The sequence below is a fragment of the Callithrix jacchus genome, chromosome 12 (genome assembly GCF_049354715.1).
Source record: "Callithrix jacchus isolate 240 chromosome 12, calJac240_pri, whole genome shotgun sequence".
NCBI lineage: Eukaryota > Metazoa > Chordata > Mammalia > Primates > Cebidae > Callithrix > Callithrix jacchus.
The window spans coordinates 93659093-93683746 of record NC_133513.1 but is presented as its reverse complement, the minus strand read 5'-3'; the positions used below and the strand labels follow the sequence as shown (position 1 = coordinate 93683746).

The 24654-nt window shown below is 49.9% G+C and overlaps 1 protein-coding gene across 1 annotated transcript in view; it reads right to left on the bottom strand.

Moving 5' to 3' along the window:
* The window catches only part of PAX2 (paired box 2), an 83068-nt gene extending 59086 nt beyond the window's left edge, over nt 1–23982 (bottom strand). The window contains 3 exon segments of the mRNA XM_017979246.4: nt 19277–19474; nt 20246–20414; nt 23882–23982. Of these exon segments, the coding sequence (XP_017834735.1) occupies nt 19277–19474; nt 20246–20414; nt 23882–23924 (410 nt within the window). The 5' untranslated portion in view covers nt 23925–23982.
* Nucleotides 23983–24654: the final 672 nt, after the last annotated feature.

The following is a 24654-nucleotide window of genomic DNA, read 5'->3' as shown; positions in this document are numbered from 1 at the left end:
TCTCTTTCTGAAAGAATGTGATATGGCTAAACCGTACAATCACTTCCTGTTACCTATAGGATACATTCAGAATTCTTCAGGCCAGCCTTCAAAATCTTCCCTAATCTGGTTCTATCCTAGCTTTCCAATCTATTTCTCTCTGTTCCCCTCTTCCTCTCAGGGTCTAGCTCAGGGCTGAAACCTTGTTTTCTTTCTTACTCAATTCACATAGACTCCTCCCCTGACCTCTGAGCTCTACAAGGGCAGATGTCACTGCTATTTTTCTCATGACTGTCTTTCCCCAGCACCTTGCCATGGTGTCTGGTATAATGGAAGTACTTGATAACTATTTGTTCAATAACAAGTGAATATTAATAATAATAACAACAATAATATAATCTTGTTTTTGTTTTGAGGTGGATTCTTGCATTGTTGCCCAGGCTGGAGTACAATGGCACGATCTCGGCTCACTGCAACCTCCACCTCCCAGGTTCAAGCAATTCTCCTGCCTCAGCCTCCGAGTAGCTAGGATTACAGGTGCGTGTCACCATGCCCAGCTAATTTTTGTATTTTTAGTAGAGACAGAGTTTCACCATGTTGACCAGGCTGGTCTCAAACTCCTGACCTCAAGTGATCCTCCCACCTCAGCTTCCCAAAGTGCAGAGATTAGAGGCATGAGCCACTGCACCTGGCCGATAATCACAATGACATAATCTTAAAGGACACAGTGGGCCAACATACCCTTACTATGTACCAGGCATTGTGCAAGGCACTTTATATGGATTATTTAATTTAATTCTCACAAGCACCTAGGAAGATTATTATCCATAATCTACAGATGTGGAAGCTGAGACTCAGAGAGGTTAGGTAACTTGCTGAAGGTCACACAGCTGTTAAATAACAGAGCCAGAATTTAAACCTGAGTGTCTCATTCAAGAACTTATGCTGCTAACCATTGAGTAGGATAAGTCAATCATATCCAGAACAGATGGTAGTATCTATGAGAAGCTAGGCCTGAATAGAAGAGCTGGCTCTAGTAATAGTAAAAGCAATAACTATCATTTATTTCATATTCATGATATGAAATGTACTTGTACAACAAGCATTATAATGGATGTATTTTCTCATTCAAATTCCAACTGTAACTCTGGCAAATAGGCATCCTCTCTATTTTGCCTAAGAGAAAACAGCAGGCCAAGCAACTTGCCCAAAGTCACCTGCGTAATAGCATTGGAGCCAGACTTTTTTGTTTGGTTAATTTTTATTTTTTTCAATTGACATAATTATACATATGTGTGAGGTAAGAGCCAGACATTAGATCCAGGCTTGTGACTTCAATGTCTGTAGGCTGAACCATTTGACTTCTTTGGGAAATATATATATAGACATAGATACACACACATGCACACACACACACACACATATGTCTATATATACACACACAAATACATATATATTTATTTATTAACTATTTGGACATGAACACATTTTTCCTTCAGTCTTTTCATATCCATGACTTTGGAAAATTGAGAAACTGTATATGTAGACAATTGACAGAGAGTACATGTAGCTGTGATCTTAAACATGCTTATCTTCTCCCATGTGTCATAGCTGGCTTTGATAAGCATCATATCTGTGTTACAAAGAAACCACAATTTTAGATTAAGTGGTTGTAGGTTTCAGTGAATTTTTATACACTGGTATGTTTTGGGGGCCAATTTTCCAAATGTAGCATCTGCATGACGATACTACATAGAGATGTGTTTCTCAATTTCGGTTTTGAGAATCAGTTTCTATGATTAGTGTATCTTTCTATTCAGGTCTGCTCCAATGCATTGATCCAAGATTTATAATAGTGGATATATTTATCAAAACCTACTTCATGAATATCTGCCAAGTTATGCCCATTTCTGTCAAATCTGTAAGCTACAGCGAGACTCTACACTGCCATTGTTCCCTTCCCAGGGTGTTTCAGATTTTCACATCGCAATCGTGCTTTTATGTTGGTCCATGCACCGGTATTGATGTACATAAATGTGCATTTGTATACCTGTGTATCTCTCTGTCTACGGCCAGAATGGGGTGGGGGAGGGTGATGTGGAAATGAGAGAATTATTAAATGCCAAGTAGCTGTGCAATAAATTCCATTGATTTTTATAAACTCCAACTTGTCTTCAGTCTCCTTCCATTCTTTATCCTGGGGGCATTGCAACAAAAACCTATTCTAAATACCTTTGCTTCCCCCCTCCCCCTCCTCAAAAAAGTGTCAATATTTTATTTGGATTTTTAACTTCACTCCATAACAGTTGTTTGACCTCCTGACTCGTGCAAGTCACATAAATTCTGGGACTTTATTCAGGAGCCATGTTCCTGCTATTGAATAAGCAATTTGGGAGGGTGAATTAATGACTTGTGCTGTTGCTGGAAAGTCCCTGAAGAAATATTAAAATTGCTTGCACTCTGAATCGATACTCCGTGAACACCCAGCAAGAGGGCTTTGGCTCTGGAATGGCCACAGAAGGTGGGGCTGGGTAGAGGAAGGGGAATTCCTGCACCCAGCTTGGTGAGCTCCCTGCCTCCTCCACCACCTTCCCCCTTATCCCTGGAGCTCTGTCATTTTCAGTAACAGTGAAGTCTTATTAAACCCCAGCCAGAATAGAACCGAATCGTCCTGTCTCAGGAAGCAGACTCAGGGGACAGTTTACTCTCTTACTAGCAATGAGAGCCCAGAGGCCTTATTGGAGGTGATGGTCTGGACATATCCACCTGCTGGAGAAACGGCATGGTGCTGCTGCTTTCTGGCAGGCTGCACTGTGCTTGGGAGCACGCAGCTGTGATCGTTTCCTGCTGGGTGTGCAGGAGAATTGGGTGCTGCGCTACTGGCTCCATCTCTGTGTGTGCCTGCCCAGTGTTTACTATTGCTCAAGCGGCCACATAATTTCAGCCTTTGTGTATGGGTGTGCCTGTGGGATGCAGAGTTTGAATTGTGTTGTGCATTATCATGTATTATTGCATTGTGTTGACACATTCCAGCAGCTGGCTTAAGGTTTGTTACTTGGTGTTTTGTAGTATTGTATTGAGGTGGCTGCACTTTGTGTAACACTGAGTTGGAGGAATTTGAGTATTGTTTGGTGGCAGTGTCTATGTTTCTGCTTTGATTTATTGTGTTCATTGATCATATCAGCATCTTTTTTCCTTAATGTATGTCTCAGAGATTAGGTTAATGGATGTCTCCTTGGTGATGTGGGTTGAGTAATGATGCTGGATCTGGGTGGTGGTGTATGATTCGGTAATTGCTTTAATTGCCTTCTCAGTGTGGTTGTGGGTGAGAGGACCCATCCTTTAGCTTTTTTAGCCTGGTCATTTGCACTGCTGCTTTTCAGAAGGAAGATTCTAAAGATGCAGGACAAATTTCTTCTTGATAATCAAAAATATGATTATATTCTTCTTGGAAGCAAGTACCCCTCCTCCGCTGAACAGTTATGACTTTACCAGATAAGAACAGGTTTGCCTGATTTGGAGAGTTAAGCCCCTAGACCCAACCCTATGCCTACTGAGTCTAGATCCCTGCTGGAGCTAGAGGAGGACGAACAGGAGTAAACTTCCCAATCCCAATGGGAACAGCAACATCAACCCTAGTTCCTAGAATCCCCATTCCACTCCACTCTGTGGCTCTGGCTATTAGCATCCTCTTCCTTCCCCGTATCCCCAGATGATGGGGCTCAGCAGTGGCCTGCACTGAGGAGCATACCCCATGGAAGAGTACAGAGACATGTAGAGGCGTGAGCATCTGGAAGGGTACAGGGTCCCTGTTTTGAGCTCGTAAGTTAATATATGAAGAGATAGTTGGGCATGAGACTGCAAAATACAGAGTTCCCCAAGAGACTGCCATGCCTGCACTTCCTTTGATCCAAAGGAGATATGAAGTATGGCACAGGGGATTAACACCCGGGTTTTAGAGCCAGGACTACATGGGTTCAAATCCTAGTTCTGCTACTTAGCCTGTGACCTTGTGCAAGTTATTTAACTTCTCTGTACTCTAGTTACCTCATCTATAAACAATCCCATAAAGCCCTATGGGGTTGTTTAGGATGCTTAAATCGATTAATGCATGTAACATGCTTATAACTGTTCCTACTGCAGTAAACACTTGTTAACCACTGTGATGATGACGATGATGATAAATATACAGGCTTTCTGAGTAAAGCAGCCATAAGGTTGGCCTATGCATGTGCATAAACATGTATGCATGTGTGCTAGTATACGCAAAATCCTAAGACAAATCAAGGTGTGTATGCGTGTGTGTTTTAAGCAGATAAGTGCAAACTTTTCAGCCAGGTAGCACAGGGGCAGAGAGTAGTTCTCTCCCTGCCATTTGGGCAGTGGCAGGGTTGAGGCTGACAGAGCTCACCACTGCCCATGCCCACACAGAGGGCAGCATCTGGCCCTGATCCAGTAAGGAATAGGCAGACCTTGACTTGTTTTTGTTGTTGTTGTTTTGAGCAGAGTCTCATTCTGTCCCCAGGCTGGAGTACGGTGGTGTGATCTGGGCTCACTGCAACCTCTGCCTCCCAGGTTCAAGTGATTCTCCTGCCTCACCCTCCAGAGTAGCTGGGACTACAGGCGCATGCCACAATGCCTGGCTAATTTTTTGTATTTTTAGTAGAGACAGGGTTTCATCGTGTAAGCCAGAATGGTCTTGATCTCCTGACCTCGTGATCTGCCCACCTCAGCCTCCCAAAGTGCTGGGATTATAGGTGTGAGCCACTGCTACAAGAAAAATGTAAGGATGATTGAGTTTTCAGGATTCTAATTTTGCTCATTAAAAAAATTTACTTTCTAATTTGAAAATCAGAACCTTTGCCAGCTAACAGTTATAAACCAGGAATAATGAAATCTAGGAACCTGAAAATGATGCAAGGGGTATGAAAGGGATCAGACAAGCAACTGTTTAGGTATTTGGGTGTGGGTCTTATAGCCCACTGAACATGGTCACCTAACTAAGCCAAAGGGACAGGGAAAACTTGAGGCAAGAATGGGGTCGCACCTCAGTCTTGCTCCACGGAAGTTCCCATAAAGATGAGAAAACACATCATCATGAGTTTGGGAAACTTTGGATTTCATCTTTGCTCTTGTCAGGCAAAGAATAAGCAGAATTTGCAGTTGTCCAGTTACTTTGATCCATTGCATCAAATAGATTAAATCCAAAGTATTTTTTTCCAGAAATTATTTTCTTAACACTTTTACTCCTTAGCAATGGAAATGTCTGCAATGATAGTCAAACTCCCATACTTCCTTAGAATATCCAGACATGTCAGACAAGAATAGACAGCTTTGGTTTGAGTTTAAATATATGCTCACTTCCCCCTTTCCTCTTTCTTCATCCTTTGTCTTATCTCCATTTTCTCTCCTCCCTTCCCCTCCTCTTCCTGTTTACCTCCCTTTCCTCTTCCCTCGATGACATTTAAGAATCAGTGAAACCCTTCAAACATACCAAATAAGGATTTTCTACACTACCATTTCATTTTATCTTTAAAAAAAAAACTACAAAATGCAAAGCACCACAACCTATGAAAATGCCATGAAGCCCAGAAAATGCCAACCTTCAATTCCTCAAACAATAGCAGGCTCATCCAGAGAAGGAGTGTGCAGTTATACAAAGTACACACACACACACACACACACACACACACACACACACGGGATGCGCTCTCAAAGTGGACAAAGGGGCAGTTATCTGACTAATTCTGCTCGATGGTCAGACAACTGAATCATAGAGCACCTTTTTTCTGGAAATATACTGAGTGGGCCCTCTTCTAAATCCATCTGGGCTTGCAAGGCATTCTCACTGGCATTCATTACATACAATTCTGTTCATAGCATATCCTTTTGGCTCTTTGAAGTTTTTTCTTTAAAAAGATTTCAGTGGTTGTGCACACACAAAGCAGAATGCATACACACTGACACAGACACATAACAAGAAATGCAGACTTGGTGATAACTACTGCAGTAATAATAACTAGCATTTATTGAGTACTTAATACCTGCCAGGTACAATTCTAAGCAGGTTTATGTGGACTCACTCATTTAACCCTCATAAGAACCTATGAGAGACCTACATGATTATACCCCACATTATTTGAGTGAAGAAACTGGGGCCTAGAGAGGATATGGGATGGATCCAATACCCTGTAGCCAGTGAGCAGAGAAGCCAGCTTCAATATCTGGCAGTTTCTCCCCAGAGCCTGCTTTTTAGCACTATGCCACATAAGTCTATGTGAATTGCCTGGCACATAGTAGGTGCTTAGCATGAAAGCACCTACTTTCTGAATGGTTGGATGAAAAAATAAATGAAGAAAAAGCCTCACGTATTAAAAACCTGACAGTCTTTCTTAAATGGCAAAGGGGACTCCCTTAGAGAAACCAGCCGAACAGACAGCCTAAACTTATTTGGACAAAGTCATCTGCCCTCCTGGCCAACTTTCCAGGGAAGGAAACCTCTCACCAGCTGTGCTCGTTCCAGTACTAACTACTGTAACCACCAGATCTCCACCTGACTTAGAGCCCAGCCCATCTCCTTTCAAGCCAGAAATCAGACTCAAACATATCAAAGATGCTTTCTAACCACAATACTTAGTTCCCTGGAATATTTTTCTCTGAAAACAGGTGTTTCCCAATGTGTTGATTCTGTGCCAGGATAAAAAACTGAGAAATTCAATCAATTACGTAGACATTTCTAAATCGCCAGATCTTTGGCATTCTATCGAAAACCTTTATAAGTGATTGACTAAAGTTTTGGTTTCCATCCAGATGTTTCGGAGTTGCACCGTCATTAACCTGTTTGTTAGCAAGTGCTCATGCATTTCCAAGAGGCATAAGTGAACACTAAAAAGGAAAAGAATTGCCCAGAATAAAACAGACCAAAGAGGACAGGGGTAGCAGCTTTTTGACAAAACCAGTCAAGCGGGCGGTGTTCTGGGAATGGGTTGCTACTTTAGAGATCCATTGGAAAGTGGATCCAGCTCACAAGAGACTCACGTGTTTTAAAGATCTTTAAAAATCTCATACAGCTGTATCCTCAACTGCCTACGAAACTGTCCCTAATCTGATCACTGCCTGGAGGAGCTGATGGATCAATCCCAGAGTCCAGCACAGACAGCAGCTTGCCCACCGTGTGACCAATCCACCCTCTCCATACTGAGACTCTGAAAGTCTGCGTGCCCGTGCATTTAGCGTCTCTACATATTGTAAGTCCAAGCTGCAGATTCTGCAAAACTTGACATAAAGCTGGTTTGCAACTTTGTACATGTACCCCTATTTGTGATTTAGTGCTCTGTCTTTTATCATTTCTCCTACTCCATTTCCTTTCCTGCTTGACTTTTTAATGCTATTTACAACTTCCTTATCCAGAGAGCGCATAGCTATCTTTCAGTGTCTTGAACTAATGTACCCAACTAATTTTTCTTATGCAGGGTTTTCTCTCCCCTCGACTTAATTTATGTTTTAGTAAATAGGAACGTTAGTGGGGCACAGTGGCTCATGCCTGTAGTCCTAGCACCTTGGGGGACCGAGGCAGGTGGATTACCTGAGGTCCAGAGTGCAAGACCAGCCTGGCCAACACGGTGAAAACCCATCTCTACTAAAAATACAAAAACTTAGCCAGGTGGAGTGGTGTGCAGCTGTAATCCCAGCTACTCTGGAGGCTGAGGCATGAGAATCGCTTGAACCCAGGAAGAGGAGGTTTCGTTGAGCTGAGATCACACCACTGCACTCCAGCCCGGGCTACAGAGTGAGACTTCATCTCAAAAAAAAAAAAAAAAAAAAAAAAGTAACTTTAGATTGCTCCATTCAGTAGCATTTAGGGTTAACACTTTCATCAAAGAGATCATGGCACTAAAGGACTCCTTGCAAGGGACATTTGTTTACTCTTATGAAAAACCAGCTCTCCTTATGTGCAAGGAGGCTGCGTGCATGCACAATGTCCTCCTCGGTTTGTGCCTCTATGCTTCACTGCCCCATGTCAATGCCACTTGGCACTGGCAGGAAGAGCACAGTGAAACCCCAATGTGGACAGCAGCTGACCCTCAAACTGCTGGAGATAAATCCAGGCCCTGGACCCCTCCTGATGGCCACTTAGTTGTTTTCTTGATTTTTGTTTTTGTTTTTGAGATGGAGTTTCGCTCTTGTTACCCAGGCTGGAGTGCAATGCCGTGATCTCGGCTCACCACAACCTCCGCCTCCTGGGTTCAGGCAATTCTCCTGCCTCAGCCTCCAGAGTAGCTGGGATTACAGGCACACTCCACCATGCCCAGCTAATTTTTTGTATTTTTAGCAGAGACAGGGTTTCACCATGTTGACCAGGATGGTCTCGATCTCTTGACCTCGTGATCCACCTGCCTCGGCCTCCCAAAGTGCTGGGATTACAGGCTTGAGCCACCGCGCCTGGCCGATTTTTGTTTTTTTTTTTTTTAATAGAGGTGGGCCTCACTATGTTGCCCTGTCTGGTCTCAAACTCCTGGGTTTAAGCAATCCTCCTGCCTCAGCCTCCCAAAGTGCTGGGATTACAGGTGTGAGCCGCCATGTCGAGCCTAGCAGGGCTGCTTCCTCCAAATTCTCTCTCTCCTACACCCCTTCATCTCATAGCTGCAGAGGAGGCTTGTGGTGATATTCACAAGTAAGGTTTGGGGGCTCTATTCTCCTAGAGGTGTGAGTTGGTGGGGAAGGAGGGTGGGAAACCAGGACAATGCCTCCCTATATTCCTGGCTATCTATTGTTTTTTTCTCCTTCTCTCCAATTCTCTCTACATCTTCTCCCCATTGACTAACAGTATTTGACCTTGAGCTTTGGCCTCTCCCTTCACACAAGAATCTGTCACAAGGGGGACAGCACCTCCAAAGAAGCAGTCACCTGGCCTGACAGGCCTGGAGACCAGTAGCCAGAGGGGCCAGCCCATCACTCCACTCCTGGAAATAAATCCCATTGTATTTGCATTTTAATTTTCCACATAAACAAAGGCCCAGAGTACTCGCTTGGGCAGCATCACTGGACGAATTTAATTAGAAATGAAAAGTTTATAGGGCCCTCTTTAATGCGATTAATGCTCAGTTAACATTTATCACATTCAGATGCTGGAATCGCCTTTTCTAAGCAGCCACTGGCCATGAAATGAATTTCTCTCAACTTTTTTGTACCCATCCTGGGAGGTCATCTCCTAAGGGAGTCTGCATGGCCTTCCTGGAGATCTCCCTGGGGCCAGGAGTTACCTGATCCTCAGAGCCAAGTTCAGGGGAAACAAGGGTGGAGGAAGAAGAAAAGCATATGTGCTGGGGAGGGCAGGGGGTCGAGAGTGCAGGTGAGCATTGTTTCTAGAAGGAGCTGAACCCTAACCAGGGCTGTACCCTCTGCAGGAGCTAAGGGCTCAGCCCCAAAGATGGGCTAAACGGCATCACAGCCCCTTCCCTAATTAAAAAAATAAAAAAAAAAAACAACCTCCCACCACGTAGAGTCCATTTCTGTGGCCCAGAATTAGGCCTTAGTGGGGCCTGTCTGTGTTGATCACATCTGGCTCCCACTTCCCTCTTCCCGTCTTCTGCTGTCTCCCTTCTTCCCTCCCCTCGCTCTCATCTGGAGTCTGCCAGGGTTTCCCAGGACCACTGCAACTGGAGTAAGGAAGCCGAGTCCCAACCCCTTCTCTCTGGCTCTCCTAGACTCTAGACAGTCACAGTCAGAAGGCTGCCTGCCCTAGTGTCACCTCCTTAGGTGAGTGGGGAACATGAAACCTCCATTGGTCCCTAGAGGAAGGATGGCCTTCCTTATCAGATTCTCCTCACTCTTCAGTTATAGTTTACTGAGATTGGCCCCCTAACCCCAACCAGCCAACCTGAGGAATGAGCTGGAGGAGAAGAAAGAGGAAGGAGAGTAAGGGACTGGGGGAAGGGAGCGAAGTATCCACTCTGCAAATGATGAAAGGAGGCCACTATCTTGACCTTCGTCTCTACCTAAACACATGCTCCCTTTGAAGTGGCAGCAGACACACATGAAATAACCGCTTCCAGTTCTTCTAGAGCGACGCCACACACTCCTTCCAGCCGGACCATCACATACAGCTTGACTCACTCATCCAGCAGAGCAAATGCACACTGCTCACAAGTGTTCACACCCCCAGACACGTGAACGTGCACAGACCAGATGTGTCGGGACCCTGTGTGTACCTTTCAGGACCCCCCTCATGGACCAGGATGTCTACTGTCATTCAACTGTGTGCTCTCCAGGGAACATTCACTAATATCCCAAACAGGCAGGCCATCCAAGTGATAGCAGGGACTTTCATTCTGGGACCAAACAATCCCTTTAGCAAGCCACCAACTCCCAGTTTGACACAAATGACTCCTTTTGAGAGCCCCCTGGGAGCGAGCACCACTTAGACAGCTTCCCAGGACACGCAAGGCAGGCTTAGCTACATACCATCGGCACACGTACTCTTTCCAAAGCAGAGCCATGCACAGAGGCTCCCAACACATCATCACCAACTTCTCTCGGGACAACACTCTAAGGCAGGCACCACTGCTGCCCTCCAAAATTAAGATGAAAACTTCCGGGATAAGAGGCAGAATGAGGGTCCAGAAAGCCAGAAGCTGCCTGCAGACTCCTCATCTCCTTCAGCTTCTATCACCTGCCTGCCAGGTATAGGCTGGGCAGTTGAGCCCGGCAAAGATCCCAGGGCCAAGAGGGAGCACCAGGACCAGGGAGAGCAGCCCTCAGTGCTCACTTGGGGGTGCTCGGCTCATGCTCAGGGTATGTTCACGCTCAGCTCATGCTTTTGTCTTCCCTTTCTGCCTGCTTCCCTCTCCCAGTCCTCGCCAATCCTTCCTCTCTGATTTCTTGACTCTACTGTGCCTGCAAGATGAACACAGTTCCCCTTCAAGCCTGCTGCCCTGCCTCAGCTCTGCCAGGAGCCACCACTGGTCCTGTCCCCTGGCTTGCTCTGTTCCCAGGTGGTAGCAGAGAGAAATCGCTGTGGTTCAGGCAGGACTGAGGGCAGGCAAGAGGAGGAAGTCCAGAGCAGCAAGGACAAAGGCTCTATGTGGAGACGGCCCTCGAATCTGGAACCCCCAGGAGGCAGGGGCCTCCCACCCTCCCTTATGGCTGCTCTCCCACTCTCCCTCTCCAGCCTGCCGGGGACCAGGCTGGAGTCACTGCACTGCCCACCTGCCTTGCAGCTGGGCTGCGTGCACACTCATGAGGCTCCCTCCCAGAAAGGGCTGCACAGCTCCAGCCAAGCCGCTTCCCCTCCCATGCCACTTCCTTTGCTCCTCACTAGTCTCAGAAACCTGCTCGCCTTCCTCTTCTCCCTTCTCCTTCAGCACCTCTGGCCTCTCCTCAGGGCCCATAAGCCTGGACTACCAGCTGCCTGGGGCTCCAGCTTTCTCCCACCACCCCCAAGAACTTGCCAGGCCACCGAGGGCCCCGGCTAGGAGGAGCAGATCCAACTCCCCTTGCAGGCTCTGAGAGCACTCAGCCATGCGCTCCAATCCCCAGCAACCCTGTCCAGGCCAAGGCAGCGCCCTTCCTTCCACTTCTCAGCTTCATTGCCTCCTGCCTCACTCTCCCAGACATCACCCTCACTTTCTGCCCCTCCCTACCCACACCCCACCTCTCCTCCCCCTGCCACACCTCTGCTATAGGGAGTCATAATCTCTTCTCCTCTCCCTTCCCCAGGAGCTTCTGAACTAAGAGACCCAGGAAATGCCCCATCCCCTTCTACTTGCACAGATGTTACTGCCCTAGTCTAAGGCAGAGAGACAAGATTCTGCAGTTAGGTCAACCAGGGGCTGCTGAACGCTGGCGCATGGACAGAATCAGACCCAAAGCTGTGTTTGCTCCGGCCAATACAGAGTTTGTAAAAATCCAGCCTTCCTGCATCGCTGCCTGTAGGCCCGGCCTATGCATGTGCAGCAGCTGTTTGCTCAGTTCTCGCCACTTTTCATCTCATCTTCTGGACCCTCTCCCTCCTGGGGCCCAGGACTCATCTGTGCTCATGACTCTGGGAGCCACAGCATACCTCCATCATTGCTCTTGGCAAACCCCAGTCCGGACTTCTGGGCACTGCTTTCCTTCCCCAAACATCCCTGCCATAAACCCGAACCTTTCTAAAATAGAGTGGCACCTGACTCACTCCCCGTATCCTGCTCTCTTTCTTTCTCCATCTTTCCTTCTCTCTTAGAAAACATAAAATCTTCCTCTCTTACCTGAGAGTTCCCAGCCTACAAGAGGCCTGTTCCATCTCCTGCAGGGCCAGACCATTCTTCTTTAGCTTCCCATACCCTCAGTAGCTCCTCTGTGCCCAGCCCTCCTCAGGAGGCCCCAAGGCGGTTACCTCTGCCATCATGCCTCACCTACACCCCAAGCCTTCTCCAGAGGCCAGTTCCGTGTTTCTCACAAACAGCTTCTTTCCTATGCCCCTCACACCTGGATTACTGAGGAAAGACCTGCAGTCTGGCCCTGGGTGAGCTCTGCCCACCATCATGTCCCCATGCTGCCGCCACACCTCCTACTGCGGTCCACGGCTCTGGAGGAAGGATTGTGTAGAGAAGAGCATCTTCTTGGCTGCTTATGAAGTTGGTCCCTAACTAATCCTGCCAACAGGGCTGGGACCCAAGTGTCAAAGTAAGGATGGACAGCTGGTCACACAGCTCTTCATCAAAAAGGTGGCATCACTGTAGCAAAGCCCCTCTTATCGGGGGTTAACTGGACTACAGAATGTTATGGTGCAAATAACTGAAGGAAAATGTGGCCCCATTTGCTAAGATTATGAAATGAGGAATCTTCAGCCTAGCCTTATTATCGCTGCCACCTCTCCCAATGGCTCAATGACTGCTCGCCGATTGATCGGATGGCCCAAGTACAAGGTGTCCAGCCTTGTCTGTGACTGCAGGTCATGTCCTGTGGGCCTTCCTCCCTTCTCTCCTCTTGGCCTCAGAGCCCTTTCACCTAAAAGCAGACATAGGTAGGCACCCACCCACACACACAAATCCACACACACAGAAGATAGCAACTTTTACATCTGCAAATCATCATAAATGCATTCAAGCCATGCCTTCCCCAAAGGCCTCTTTGGAGCCCAAAAACAAATCACCTGTTCAACAGGAGAAAACCACCTCAACCCAGTAGTTCAGTGGTAGATAGAAAAACCAAACACGATTTAATTTCTCATCTGTCTAATATTTCACTTACTGGTTGGGCATTGGTTGTGAGACTCTATTTCCCACTCTCAGTTTCAGGAGCCCTTTCACCTTCTCTACACTCACCTGCATGGCTGGGGAGCTACACTGGGCATAGCTGCACCTGAAGCTGCTTCCCCTGCAAGAATCTGAGCCCTGGACACCTGGCTTCTGGAGGGGTGGGGGACGTGTGAGAAGAAACAGCAGGGATGCAGAGAATTGGCAGGTCAGATGAGCACCCTCTATACCGCATTCTTTTAAAGAACAGGAAGTGAAAAAGAGATTCTTTTCAGTGTACAGATCTCCTTAACTTACAGTAAGGTAATGGCTCCATAAGTTGAAAATACTGTAGGTTGGAAATGCATTGAATATGTCTAATCTACGGCAAGTCATAGGTCAGCCTAGCCTACCTTAAACATGCTCAGAACACTTACAGTTGGGCAAAGTCATCTAATACAAAGACTATTTTATGCCAAAGTGTTGGATATCTCATGCCATTTATTAAATACTGTACCGAAAGTGAAAAACAGAATGGTTGTATGGGTACTTGAAGTATGATTTCTATGGAACACATGCCACTTTTACACCATCATTTTCTTCTTAATATAAAAACTCCAATTCCAGGTAGACACAAGGAGGGGCTAAAGATAGACCTGAGTCTTAAGAGGCAACCTGCAGAGTAGCTATTGTCAGAGAACTAAGAAGCTGGGAGCAGACAGTGGGGCTCCTTCATCAGTCCTGCTAAGAAGACTGGGAAGCAGGACCTGCATCCCATGTGGGCTCATAGGAGCCCCCTTTTCAGAGGGGTTTTTTAGGTGGTGGGGAGTGTCATTAATCTTCCACACCAGTTACTACTATTGTTCCTCTTTCTCTAGAAGCTGTGACATTCGAGTCTGCAAGCACATACCATCACGCATAGTACATGGTACTATCCCATGTACCAGAGCAAGCCCATTTCCCAAATGCCATCCAAAACTCATATTCCCTACCACCTCAACCCCCAACACTGCCGCTCATTCCCTGGGTCTATTTTGCACAATAATCCCTATCTAATACCAATATGCATATGAAGCTACTGCTCTCCCCTCCCTAATCTCCCCTACTCCAGGCACCCCTGTTTCCCTTCTCTAGGGGCTGCTCCTGCTTGGCCCCATCTCTACTTGGATAATTCCCCTGTGGCCCCTCTATTGAACTGTTGTGCTGTCCATTTCCCTGTGACAAGGGCTCTGGTTACAGAGTTATTGATTGGTTTTCATGCAGACAGATGGGCCCTTCCCGGGCTCCCATCGAAATCCCTGGCTGTATGGGCTGATTGTTGCCTCTCTGGGGTGTAGGATTGCACTGGAGACCACCCTCCATGCAGCCTCCTTTGCCCAGGCCATGAACGGTAATAAATGGAGGCAGCCTAAGCGATAATAAAAGCAATTGAGTAGGTTACCTGTGCAGACTCAAGATTTATGCCTCTTCATATTTGATGTGATTGTTTTATTGAGTTCTCAGAACAGTTGGGACGCTATTTATTTATTTATTTTGGGTTTTCCCTCTCTTTTCTTCTTTGTATCACCTTCTGAAATGCACCTGGAGCTGTTGTTAGCCCCAGCACCTCCTGTCTGCCTCTTCTTGAGAGTCACCAGCTGAGGTGGGAAGGCAGGGAGACCAGCCATTGCTCTCACCCGAAACCCTTTTTGTGGCCCCAACACTCACAGAACCAGCCAACAGGGAGACAGTCAGACCAACAAGACTGAGGGCCAGGAAGCCCAGGCTAAAACAACTACAAAACAAAAATGGGCTTTTCAGGAGGACGATTCCAGTTCATTTTAAGGAATGAGAATTTCAACCATCACCCCTATTTCAAACGTTATTCTAATGATGGGCAACCTCATCGTAGGAGACTGTCTCTGGGAAAGGACAGGTGAGCAAGGCTTCTCCGACAGAAACTGGTGCATTGGTCTGCTATTTATGGGCCCAATCTGATAGGCTCAGGGCCTCAGAAGGCAAGTTCTCTGTCCTTGTTTCTCCTACTCCTCTGTGCATAGAAGTCTTTTTCTTAACTCTCCAACTTGTCCTGGCTCTTTGCCATGAGACCAACAGCCCTGACCACCAAACGGCTGCAAAGGTATGGTGACGTGGTAGGCAGTACCACCCCTCTGGCCCAGCTTCATGCCCAGCCAGGTCCACGAGTCAAACAGGCAACATTCTGGAACCTGTTTCAGAGAGGGAGAAACAGACCCTAGCCCTGAACATATCTTCAACATTCCCTGGGCCAGGATGAGTGGCGCCCAGCTTATTTGGAAAGGCCTTTGAAGGAACAGCTGGTAGACCATTGTCACCCCACTGCCTGACCCAAGGGGAACAAAGACCTAAGAATGACTCAAAGACCTGAGAATGATAGAAAAAGTGACACCCAAATGACACAGGATGGAATTCCTTAACACAGCCCTGGGTTGCCACTGCTGAGAGAATGAACATGCTCACCTAGAGCCAAACACGCTAGGAGGGAGTATGGGTAATGGGAGATCGTCAGAAGTTGATTCTGGCAGGGTTCGCTCCAAAGATCTAGGGGCAGAGAGTGCCCGGACTCCAAAGAGTGTAAGGTAAGCTAAAAAAGTTAGGCGACACCCTCATTGCCAGTTCTTCCCAGAAGAGCACCTTCAGCGGATCATCGGTAACCCTAGACTCTATTTGGGGTTTATGCCTGTTCTTTTAAAGGAGCTGTATTCCCTGCCCAGAGTAACAGCCAGACCAGAAGACTGGCATATAATCAGGAAAATCTCCCCTGCTTAGACAATTGCTCAGCGATGTAACTAGGTGACTTTTTCCTTTTTCAGTAGAATGGGTCTCTCTCCACCTCTCCCCTCTCCAGGCCATTTCCCACACCAGGATTCGATCTAAAATCCCCTCTTTATAAACACCTGCCCTCTAAGCAGCAGTGTGCAAACCAAAGAGCTGGCAACTCCATGCTCAGCCATCGGTAACCCAGTATTTAGAAAGATTCAGATAAATTCCACATGCTAAGCAGCCCAGTTGAGCCTCGGGATTTTTGACAGTGGTCTGTGGGAGTGGGGAGGCCTTCCTGACCCAGTCCTCTGGTTCAGAGAGGCATTTCGAGAATTTGCTAGTGGGGAATACAGGCTGGATGGCCACGCCTTTATCGCAACAGGATCAGAGAATGCCAAAACCATTTTTAAAGAATGAAAAAGCAATTTAGTTTATAACCATAACAGCATATTTCAAGTGCGGCGACAGCATCTGTTTTGGGGAGGAGAAGACGAAAAACCTTTGGCTCAGGTGGGTGAGCATGTGTGGACTTCTTTTCTTGCCAACCACCAGCTCATGCACAACCTTACTCATAACTGTTATGAAACACCCAACACAAGTGGGCAGGTCACCACCAATGAAACTCTAACCTCAAGAGCCACCCATTCCCTGATGCACCGCACTTTCTGCACACAGGAAAATCTCCAGGCTCTTCCTACAGTGAGTGAGAATTCCCAAAACTGAGAAAAGGCAAAGTTCCTGATATAACCAGCACTAGCAGAAATATCCTGTTTTTATCAGGCTTTTGGGTGAAACAACAGACCTCAGATAAACCTTACCTCTTCAGAGCAAACCACCCACCCCAGGTAGATTTCTCCAGCCCTAACTCAGCAGCACACTGGGAAGCCCCCAAAATTCTTTCCAAAATATGAAGCATGAGAGGATTCTGGCCAAAAGTGAAATTGAGACTACTTTGCCTGCTCCTTGTAGACGAAGCCAGCCATGAAGCCTAACTGTGGACCCAACGTAGGCTGCCTGTGTGGTTGCTGGCTTCCCCGTTCTTCTCCTCCTACTCCCTCTCCATCTCCAGCAACACCTGCCCCCAGATAGCTATTTCTCCACACCCAAAGGAAGCCTGTGTGCCCCTCAGGTGACAGGGCTCTGTGCTGGGCGGGTTCTGCAGCTATCACAGCTGACAAGCTGAGGCTACTCTTTCCCCACCCTCATCTCACTTGGGGTTCTCTTGTGGTCTACTCGGTCCTAACTGCTGGGTGTACCTCAAGACCTCTGGAGCTTGATCCTGGGGTCACCTGGCCCTTTCTCTCCATGGCTTTTCAGGATAGAAGCATTTCCAAACTTGAGCATAAGCCAGCTTCCCAAATCATCTCAGCCAATGAAGGGTATGTGTTGTCAGGAGAAGGGACAGGGGGTGTTGACAGGGCTGCCACACCTGACTTGTCGCACCACTCCTCTACTTCATTCAAGAGAAACAGATTTCCTAAACCCTACATGACTTGGGTTTCTCCAAAGGCTTGCAAATTCTATTACTGACAACAAGCATTTCTCATAAATGTTCTGCAGAAGACCACCACCCAGCCCCAGCGACGCTGCGCCCAGCAGGGCCACTCTTGGCCCTTGTCTGTTCTTCTCTTGAGATCTCAGTTCCAACTTACTCCCAGAACCAGCAGTCAGGTAAGAGACTGAGTCTCTACATGGCTCATAAAACAATGTTTTGTCCCCTTCCCCTCCCGAAGTGGCACTCTTGCCTCAGCCCAAAGCTGCCCCAGTGTCCTCCCCGGGCTTTTAAAGCAAAGGACTTATTTCTCTCCTAAACCACCCAGCATCTCTCTCCAGCTCCTTTGGAAGGTATCTGAATGTCAAATCACTATGCTTTCAATACCTGGCTGAGCTAGGCCCAGGGAGCTAGAGGGTTTTCGGAGGGTGTATAATTAGCTGATCAGTATTATGTTACCCTGTTCATAACTGAATAACCATTTTAATACAGATGGCACACACTGGGATAATTTCTGGGGTCGCCTCGCAATACATTACAGCACGAGTGTGGCACAGGGAATCTTCTTTAGCCAAGGTACATTCTACCAGCTAATTTTACCTGCTGTTTTCAGGATGATTTGGGATAATTCCATATCATTTGCAAAATATTTTAAAAATCCTTGATACGTGTTGCCAGTTTCAGAATAAGGCACCATCTGAATTATTAGTTGTTCTGATAATGAGCTTATGAAGAATGCAGAGAATAACAAAGGTATGAAATGCTTAGCTCTCTTTTCATTTTGGGGTATCTTAAATTGGGGGGCCAAGGCTGTGTGGGACTTGCTTCTGACTGGAGTGTGACTTGTGCAGGAACTCTGTGAATAACTGTCAGTTTGAACAGTTCTGTGATCTTGAAGCCAGCCTGGGTTCCTGAGCCCACTGCTGCTTGTGTTGTTCTATAGCCACCACAGACAGGCATATTGGCACACTGGCTAGGGTGGATGTGTGTGCAGTGTGCATATGTGTTCTCCCAGAGAGCACGCTGGAGTGGTTTGGAGACCAAGAGATCTAAATGTCCTGTATGTCTGGCTGACTCAGCCCTGTGTTGTCGCCACATGCGTGTGCCTGTCATCAGTGCAAAGACTTCAGCCTAGAGACAGGCACCGTAGGTGACTGAGGGTATCACCTGAGTTTCTGTCTCAAAGTCTGGAGTTTTCCCTCCCTGCTTGGCACTCCCTCCTTGTCCAGCTCCTCTACTCCCTGCCAGTTGCTGGCTGGTGGTTGTCATTTGTTCTGCAAGCCCAGATTTCAGTGCTTACAGGCCGGAAATTTGTGTGGAGCTGGCTAGCAAGACCAGGCTCCTGGGAGGTGAGTTTTGTGGGGGGCTGGCAGGGAGGGTGGGGGAGCCAGGACAGGCGGCTGCCCTTGGGGAAGGAGCAGCCTTTAGAAAGGGAAGTCTGTTTGGAGGGGATGAATAGATACTGGTCATTTTAAAGGCTCCGGCTGCAGGCTGTGATTGTCTCTAGATCCCAAGGCTGGATGCTCGTAATCTTGGAGTCTTAATTACCACAAACACTTGGATACATTTCCAGGACGCCGGCGGGAGAAGCCTGGCAGGGAATACCCAGCCCTGAACTGGAGACAGCCCTGTCTGTCTGTCTATCTCTCTGCCTCACAGGTCCTCTTTCCCTGATAGATGGATTTAGGCTGGGAGCAGGGAGAAAGGGCAGAGGCTGGACAAAGAGCAGAGACTGGGTATGGAACACCCCTCCAGGCAGGAGCCAGGAGCTGGAGTCCAGCCCTGAAGGCCCGAGTGGCTTGCTCACCTGTTGATGGAAGAGACGCTGGGCACTGTGTCATTGTCACAGATGCCCTCAGCCAGGAGCCGGTCTCGGATCTCCCAGGCGAACATAGTCGGGTTCTGTCTCTTGTATTCAGCAATCTTGTCCACCACTTTGGGTGTCGCCACTTTGGGCTTGGAGCCACCGATGACACCCGGCTTGATGCTGCCCGTCTCGTAGTACCTGCACCGGGAAAGCCAGTGGAATCAGCCAGAAGCAGATGGTGGTGGGGCAGGGGGGCTGCAGGTTCCAGGTCTGCTGAGTCACTCTCCCGCCCACCGGCCGAGGCAGCAGTGTGGAGGGAAAAGGCCCAGTGGGGTTGAGCTGACTTCCTGAGGGTGTTTGGCTAGGATGAAGAGTGCCATGGAGGAGGAGAAAAAGGGGTACCATTCCTCCAGGGAGATGGCTACACCAGGGGCTGGGTGCACACCAGCCCGAATAGGCACCCGTCGGAGTGAAAGCTCAGCCTTTCATTTGGGAACAGCGCTGCAATGTCTCAGGGAGGCCAAGGCTGAGGCACCACCCCCAGCCCTTTTCTACTGGGCATAGGGCATCTGTAGGAACCAGGACACTCCTGCCTCCCAAATGCTGCTGCTTCTCCTCTTGGGAACCCATTTTCACCCCACCCCATTTCTCTACTGTCCCCCCCCCACCCCGTGTCTGCCTTAACTCCATTAGAAAAGTCATTCCTCCCTTTCCGAAGCCAAAAGCGGGATGCCTTCTCACCAGGGACCAGAAGCAGGACAGGCACTGGGTGACACTTCTCCACCCTTGTTCCTGGTTCTTTGGCCACCATTTGAACACTCTTTCCAAAAGAAGCACCTCTCCAGACCCCTTTGGGGACCTCCCTCTCCCACTTGGCACTGGGTTTTTAGCCAAGTCCTGGGGCGGGAGACCCAGGACTGGCCGGGGAAGTAGTCAGGGCGTCTCCCGGGACAGCTGCAAAGCCCTCACCTGCCCAGGATTTTGCTGACACAGCCGTGGCTGACCCGCAGCTGCCGGGAGATGTCACAGGGTCGCACACCCTGGTGGGCCAGCTCCACGATGCGCTGCCTCACCACGTCGGGTAGGGGCCGGCCGTTCACAAACACCCCCCCGAGCTGGTTCACACCCCCGTGCCCTGCTGGGGAGAGACAAGAAAAAAACACAACACCCCACACACAGCAGGGACCAGCCATTAGTCAGGGTCCGAGGCCCGGGACGTGCGAAGGAAGCAAGCAGGGCGGAAGGGCGTGCTCCTGAACTTGAGAAGAAAGGTGGTGGACCCCCCACGACCATGCGGAGGAGTAGGGACTGGAACCCCCGCCCGCTGTAGAGACGCGGAAGCCCGGGCGCCGGGAAGAAGACTGGGGGCTGGGCGAGAGAGGGACTCAGGCCGTGCAACGAAAGGTAGAAACCGAAGGGAGGACTGCAGAGAAACCGGGCGACAGAAAAGAGGGAAGAGGTGGAGAAAAATGGCAAAGGGGAATTTATGCCAGCGGAACGAGTGTTAGAAAGCGAGGAGAGGAAGGGCCCGGCAAAGGATGGGATCTGCGAAGCAGCATCCCGCCTGGGCCACAGGCAACCAGGGAGCTGTCCGCCCGTGCGGGGCTTGCAGATGGACGATATGGGGGCGTCGGGGCTTGGGTGACTGTTCATCTGAGCTCCGATCACAGAGAGGGGATAAGTGCCTGACACACACACACACCCCTTTCCTCTCTGCCTCTTTCCTAAAAAGTATTAAATTGTAATTGGAATTTTTCTACCTGGTATCCTGTCTTGTTTGTTTTGGATGGGGAGTTTTTCTAATGTTATTTATCTGTAGGGGGGCCGTGTCTCCCCCTCACCTCCTTAGTATCTAAAGTGGAGCAAGGAAGGCGGAAGAGGCAGGGGCCCGGGGTCTGCTGCGCTCAGAGACAGGGAGGCAGCCGAGAGCGGCTCCAGGCAGCAGGCGGAGAATGCCGGCTGCTTGGGCTTGCCTGCCTGCCTGCCGCGCCGCGCAGAGCTTAGTTGGGGCCCACTGTCTCGCCCGGGTGTCACGGCACAGGTCGTGCCGGCGGGTTGATAACTCTCGGGACGCCCTGTGTAGCTGGCCCAAGCCCGATTCGCGTCCCTTTGACCCCTCAGACCTCAGCAGGTTCCCAGGAAACTGAGCTGCTCGGGCGTTTGCTCTCCCAGCCAAGAGAAGGGCACTGTGTTTCCAACCCGGCTCCAGCGTGGGCTCCTGATCTTGGAGCCTAGGCGGCCACTGGGTGCCAGGCCTGAGGGTGCTTCCTGGTGCCCCATTCTCCCTGGCCTACAGCAGTCTAGAAATCCTGCACCCAGAGCGATCAACCCGCAGCCGCAGTTACTGAGCAATCCAAGCGTGGAGACTTCTAGCGGCCGAGTCGGGTCGGCCGAGGCCGGCAAACTGCAGCCCCTGCCCCGCTAGCCTCACGCGAGTTTCGGAGAAAGCGGGGACATCTGTGCCCCCCTCATTTCTCTCCCGTCCCTTTGGGGGGGGGTCTAGAGCAAGCTTGGGTGAAACCGCTGGGGAAAGGCCTCTGATCGGGCTGCTGGGAGAGAGGGGAACCTCTTCTTTTACCTCCGTGCCCATCCCTTTAATCTCCCTATCTCTAGCCCCGCTCCTCACCCCTTCCCTCCCTCCAAACCCCAACCATCAATAATTTAGGCCCCGGGAGAACTCGCGTTACCGGTATGAAAAGGCGGCAGCTGCGGGCAGATTAAAGATGAATAATTCAGCCTCCCCGGGCTCCAGGCCCGGTCTCTCTGCCCCAATCTAAGGGGTGGGAATGGGAAGGGGCCAAGATGGGAGTCCAGGGCTGGGGGACTGCCGCGAGCCGGCGCTGAGTCAGGCCTGGAATGCGCCACTGCTGCCGGCACCCACTCGGGCTGCGGTATCTCACCCGCCAGTCGACCGGCCCGCGGGCCCGCGCTGCGGCTGTTTCCCTCCGACCACCTTCCGCTGGGCCGTGCTCCCCTTTGGATTTCAAAGTGGCTCCCAGTAGGCAGCCAGGACTCGGCTGATCCCCAGCGGAATCCGCAAGAAAGGAGAGAGAGAGCTGTGGCAGCCGGGCCGCGAGGCCGGTTGGCTGCGCGAAGACGGCGTGTGGACCCGGTTCCACTCCTCCCGAAAAGAAGCGAGGCTTTTCGGCCGGCTTGCCGAGACCCGCGGCGGCCTGATGCCCTCAGCGTGGCTTTCCTGCGCTTGGAAATTACTTAGGAAAATATATTTTATCCCAGGAGTGTTTTTAACGCCCCGCCTCCCCGTAATGTTAAATATATGTTTAGGAAAAGCACAGCTCTCCCTCCTCGCCTCTCTTGTCCTAAGCACAGGTCCAAGCCAGGTCTAAAGTTTCCTTGTGAAAAGTTACAAATGATCCTTAATTATTAATCTGCAGATAGGGGGGAGTTTTCTATTTAGAATTTTATCTTTTTTAAAAAGCCTGCAAAAAAAATTTAGGAACAGTTTTTCAACCTAAAGACTGGTATAAATTAAATTTAAGTTTCATTAAAATAACTCTCTCTTTTCTCCCCTTCTCCTTTTTCTTCTGTAACATTGTTTCCACTTTCTTTTTAAAATTTCCTTTCCCTTGTTTGGATTTCTCTTCCTTTCTCCCAGCTTTGGCATTTGCTTTCCTTTTGTTCTTTCCCCGTCAATTTTTGCTCTTTGCTGACCCCCTGGCCATGTTGTTGGCTCCAGGATCCTCAATGTGGAGTGGGAGGCTAGGTGAGGAGCCTCCAGAGCTGAGAGCAGAGCTGCACTCGGCCGGGCCCACCTGGAAGGAAGGGCTGCTGGCTCTCTCCCTGACTTCGATTTCTTCTCGGAACCCCTCTTTGTTTTTAGAGCATCTCCCAGGCAGAGGCTGGGAAAGATGACCATCGCGTCCTGACAACCTCAGATTCGCAATGTGAAGTGAAGGCGAAGCCCAGGGAAGTGGGGTGGGAAAGAAAGGAAGAGGAAGGAAATATTTCAAACCAGCCCACAAGAAGCCTCGGCTGGGCTGGAAGGGCCTGGAGATGCTGAGAGATGAGGGTCAGAAGGGGGCACCCCACCCCCATGCTCGTCTGCCCAATTGTCCTGATACTGAGGCTGACCACTCTTGGAGTCTCCTGGACCCCACAACTCTTGAGTTTGAGAAAGATAAAGATGTGGGGAAAAAAGAGAGGGAGGCAATCAGAGGAAGAGAGGGAGAGAGAAAAGAGAAAACACAACAAAACAACACCCTGAAAACTGCCTGCTAATTTTCCCCCAGCACAGGGCAAGATGCTGACTAGGGAGAGAGCTGCTGGAACCAGGACTCCGGAGCTGTGGATCCCATGACCTAAGAAGGAGCGGATGGAAGGAGCAAAGGCAAGTGATAGGCACAAGGGAAGGTAGGAAAACAGGCAGGCAGAGAGGTAAGTATGGGTGACAGACGGCAGGAAAAGAAGCTGGAGGCATTAGAAACACCAGGTAAGGTAAAGAGGAAGAACGAAAGGAGGGACCAGGAGAAGCCAGGGTGGCTCCAAGATGGGACCTGAGTGCGGGGGGCCGGGGCCACGCTGGAACTGGACCAGGTTGGGAAGGACAACCCCGAACGAGGACAGGAGCCGGGCGCCGGTACTCACGGTGCATCGCGGAGAAGGGGTCTGCTTTGCAGTGCATATCCATGGGGAGGCAGAGGAGCGGGAGCAGCGCGGCCGCCGCCGCCGTGTCGCCTCGCAAACTCAACTTCAGGACTTGAGGAGAAAAGGGAGGGATGGTGGGGGAGGGAGGGTGAGTGAGCGCCCAGCTGCTGCGAGGCGCGCGGGGGCGAGGGGCGCAGTGCTGCGCTCCCCGTGGGGGTTCCTCCGGGCTGGCCGGAGCTTCCAACTGCAGTAGCCGCAACTTGCCACCGTTGGGACTCGGGGCCGGGCGGTCAGCAGAGTGGCCCCGGGGCGGTGGGCCGGGCCGGGGGGCACTGGGGGCGCATGGCTCCTGCGGCGGCTGCAGCCAGGGCTGAAGCCGGGCAGGGGAGGTGACTCGCTCAGCTCCCCTGGAACCCGGTCATCCAAGAGGCGGTTGTCCGAGAGCGAGCGGGGCGGGGGTGGCCCGAGGGCACCGGAAGGGAAGCCGGGCCTCTCCAAGTGCTGGCGAGTTGGCGAAGTTGGCAGAGAAGTAGCAATCCCGGGGATGTCCGAGCGGGCGCCTACGAGAGGGGAGCGCGCGGGCCGGGCCCCCGCCCCCAGAAAAGGCTGGCGCAAGGTGCCTCCGCCGAAGGGCCGGGAGGGAGGGAGGGAGGGAGGGAGCCTAGCTGCGTTGGCAGCCCAGGGCTGGCCCCAGGTGGGTTGCGGCTGCGAGAAGACTCGGCCGGAGACTGGAGCCTGGGCTCCCGGTGTGTGTCTCTCTAAAAGCTGCAAAG